At 32.6% G+C, this 3,923-nt stretch overlaps 1 protein-coding gene across 1 annotated transcript; it reads right to left on the bottom strand.

Annotated features, from left to right (window-relative positions):
• Positions 1 to 527: 527 nt before the first annotated feature.
• Positions 528 to 1,472, bottom strand: Or5p81 (olfactory receptor family 5 subfamily P member 81). The gene has a single exon (NM_001000227.1). The coding sequence runs from the start codon at positions 1,470 to 1,472 to the stop codon at positions 528 to 530; it is 945 nt and encodes a 314-aa protein (NP_001000227.1).
• Between the last annotated feature and the right edge of the window lie 2,451 nt (positions 1,473 to 3,923).

Below are 3,923 nucleotides of genomic sequence, written 5' to 3'. Positions count from 1 at the left end.
TGGTGAGTGGAGTGTTTCGATGCTTTCTGTTTCTGTACCTCATGGTAGGGATATGGTTGGACAAAGCCACTCAGATCCTGGACAATAAAGAAGACAGAAAAGTTCTTATCTCTTATCTCTTTTATGACATGGCTCAAGTAAAGGACTGCAATTAGTTTCAATGTTTAAATGTCTTCATCATTCCAAAGAAAACGTGAAAGCTATCAGGTTTTTGCCAATTATGTGAGATTTTGTGAACCATTAATATCAAATCTGTAACATGCCTAAATATGAACAATTTTGAGAAATGCTAATGTAACTTAAAAGTATGTTTAGCAATTTATATTTATATTATTAGATTTATGCCCTGAATTTAAAATTTAACTTGATTTTATTAAAAAGCTGGTGTTCTATATTACATGAAACTTGAACCCCCATATTTATTGAAAAGCTAATAATATATTAACACTTTTCAACAAGAAAACTCCATATAATGTTATATCAAAGAGGCATTATTCTATGACGTCTTTCAAAATAACTAATGTCTCTTAGAAAACATTTTTTTCACCAAGTTGTCTCTTCAGAGCACCCTTAATCTCATTATTCCTGAGGCTGTATATAAGGGGGTTCAACATGGGGATTACCACCATGTAAAACACAGACACCACTTTGTTTTGGTCCGTGGAATAGCTGGACTTGGGCATCACATAAATAAATGTGACTGTACCATATAACAAACTGACTGCAGTTAGGTGGGAAGTGCATGTAGAGAAAGCCTTGTGTCGACCTTCGGTGGAGTGCATCTTCAAGACGGTGATGAGGATGTAGGTGTAGGAAATGGCTATGATCAACATTGTGATCACAATGATAGAGCCAGCAGAAAATGAATCAAGAATTAGGAGGAGACTGTTATCAGAACAGGTGAGTTCAACTAACGGAGTAAAATCACAGAAAAAGTGATTGACACTATTTGGACCACAGAAAAGAAAAGAAACAAAGGAAAATGTAAAGCAGGAAGCATGAAGAAACCCACCAATGTAAGACCCTACAAGCAACTGCATACAGACTTGTGTGGACATTTTGGTTAAATAAAGCAGTGGGTTGCAGATTGCCACAAAACGATCGTAAGCCATGGCAGCCAGAAGGAAACATTCAATAGCACCAAAGAAAACAGCTGAGCCAAGCTGGATACCACATCCAGTATAGGAGATACTGCTCCTCTCCAGCAGGAAGTTGACAAGCATATTTGGTGTGACAGAAGAAGAGATGGCTATGTCAACAGAAGCCAAGTGACTGAGAAAAAAGTACATGGGGTGATGGAGCTGAGGAGACACTCTGATGAGAAGGATGGTACTGAGGTTCCCAGACACAGTCACCAGGTAGATGCACAGGATGATGGTGAAGAGGATGACTCTAAAGACTGGGTCATTTGTTAATCCCAATAAAATGAACTCTGTCACTGCAGTATGGTTCCCATTCTCCACGAAAGCCATGGGACAGTGTAGTGCTGCCAGATCAAGGCTGTGATGGAGAAATTGCAGGAAGGGATTTATCAATGGCTAGTTTCATTTTCATTAATATACAAATAATGCAATTATATTTGAAAATGTAAAAGCAACTGTATTTACTTGCCTGCAAGGTTGACACTACAACTTTAGTGTGGTTAGCACAATACACCTAAAAACTTCCCTCTCATAAAAGCCTGTTTGTTTACATGTTATACTCTTCTACCATTTCCTTCAAGCAAAAATAAACATATAAATTGATTAGAATAGCAAAATTAATCAGTACTGTGTTGTAAAAGATGAATGCATAAAGTTTTATAAGAAATACTTAAGTAGCAGCTAATTTATTTACATACCTCTTTAAAATAAGCATGAATCTAAGGATTACACATAGATGCAAATCAGTAACTTATAAAATTGCCATATTTTCATATATATATATATTGATTTTAAATCTGATACTATATTTGCCTAAAATATTATCTTCATCACTATTTTAATAACTTTGAAAGACATTATTTCACTTGATGTTATTTATAGCCTTTAAAAATCAGAATCAGAACCTTAATAATTGGAACCCAACTACTTAACAGATATATTATACTGAAGTTAAATAATCTTAGACTCCTTTATACTAGAAATGATTGAAATTTTTTGTAAAGTTTTTTTTAACAGGTATTGTGTAAGATTTTCCTATATAAATAAAGTTATTTTTCATATACCAACTATACAGGAATTTTAAACTATCAAAAAATATCTATTGAAAATGGTTAGATATTTTTAATATATTTGAAACAGAAAATGTTGTTTTACCATATGTGAAATATCTATCCAATCAGTGTGAAAACAACATAATAGATACTCAACCCATAGCTAAGACAATTTTATTTTGAGTACATAAATATTTTTTTCAGTTTATACATTAAAACCATTCAGCCAGATTCATTATAAAAAGCCAAAGTCTTACCTTGAAATGAGAAAGATTGCATGGTTATATAGTCATCTTTCAGCGTTTGTCTCCTTCGGGGATAAATTCCAAAGATGCTAAAGATTCATATGTGAATTCTGAGGTATACTGGAACATTACTATTTCCTGTGGTAGCTACTGAGCGATTCAATTCACTGGGTACAAGAAGTAAGCTCCCAAGATCCTATCAATTCTCAAGAGATCAATTTATTATTTTCTTTTCTCTTGGGTGTTCATGCACAGTCATTTGGATTTGTTTACTATTTAGTACATCATACTATGAAAATTTGCTAAGAACAATTATTTCTAAGTTACTTTGATAATTGTACTAAATAATGTACTTAAAGTATAAAAGCTAAACCTAGTTTCATTCATTCTCTATATATTTATCAATAAGTATTTCAATTTCCACCTTTAGTGTATTCCATCAAGTAGCCCAAAGGAGCATGAAGTGAAACTTTATGTTAAGTTAAAATTTAAATAACAGAAATATACATTTTAATCATTGCATAAGAAGGCAGTACATGAATGTTTTAAAATTACACAGTGAAGTAGAATTTAAAAATGGCATCGATGTCTCCAAGAATGGAAATACAGAACAAGTGTCACACTTGACTAGTGCCCTTGATGTAGGTAGTCATGGGATTACACTGACTCTTCAGCCCAATGACTTGTGGTATACTAGTTCTCTTGCTACCCCTAATTTCAGAACACTTGTGGTCCTTTATTGGAGGGTTGGTTTGACAATCACTACAATAATTACAACCAATATTTCTATTAATGTCCCTTAGTACAAATAATTATGCTAAGCATTTTATATGTAGAGGATCTTCACAGTAAGAAAGGATAGAGATTTTTTCTTATTCTCAATATTCATTTGATAGATCAGAGAATGAAGCACTCAAATAATTTGTATGCTAAAATTTTGACCACTAAATATCTAATGGTAGATTGGTACCTATAGTCAATAAAAAAATACTCAGAGCAAACTAAAACAAACTCAAATATAAAACAGATAACCTGCATAATAATGAATCAAGCATTTCTTAAAATAATAAGAAAAAAACTGCAAATAAGTATGTGAAAAAAATGTGTTCATTCTTTTTGGCCATTGAAACAATATTGAGTTCATTATGAAAAAAATAAATGCCTCTAAAAACAAAAATAACAAGAAACAACAATCACTTTTCCTTAATAACTCGTAATACCAATGAACTCAATTCCGCAATAAAAAGATGATATAGACTAACATACTAGATACATAAAGAGGACCCAGCATTTTGCTGGATACAAAAATACACCTCAGTGACAAAGACAGACACTATCTCATAGTAAAAGGCTGGAAAACAATTTTCCAAACAAATAGTCCCCCCAAAAAAAGCTAGAGTAGCCATTCTAATAGCAAAATAAAATCAGTTTTCAACCAAAAGTTATCAAAGAAGATAAGGAAGGACACTTCATATTCATCAAAG

The sequence above is a fragment of the Rattus norvegicus genome, chromosome 1 (assembly GCF_036323735.1).
Source record: "Rattus norvegicus strain BN/NHsdMcwi chromosome 1, GRCr8, whole genome shotgun sequence".
In the NCBI taxonomy this organism is placed as follows: Eukaryota; Metazoa; Chordata; class Mammalia; order Rodentia; family Muridae; genus Rattus; species Rattus norvegicus.
This window is presented reverse-complemented; position numbering and strand designations above follow the sequence as displayed.

Coding starts and splice junctions, on each gene's coding strand:
- Or5p81 (NM_001000227.1), bottom strand. CDS start 1,472: ATGGCTTTCGTGGAGAATGGGAACCATACTGCAGTGACAGAGTTCATT.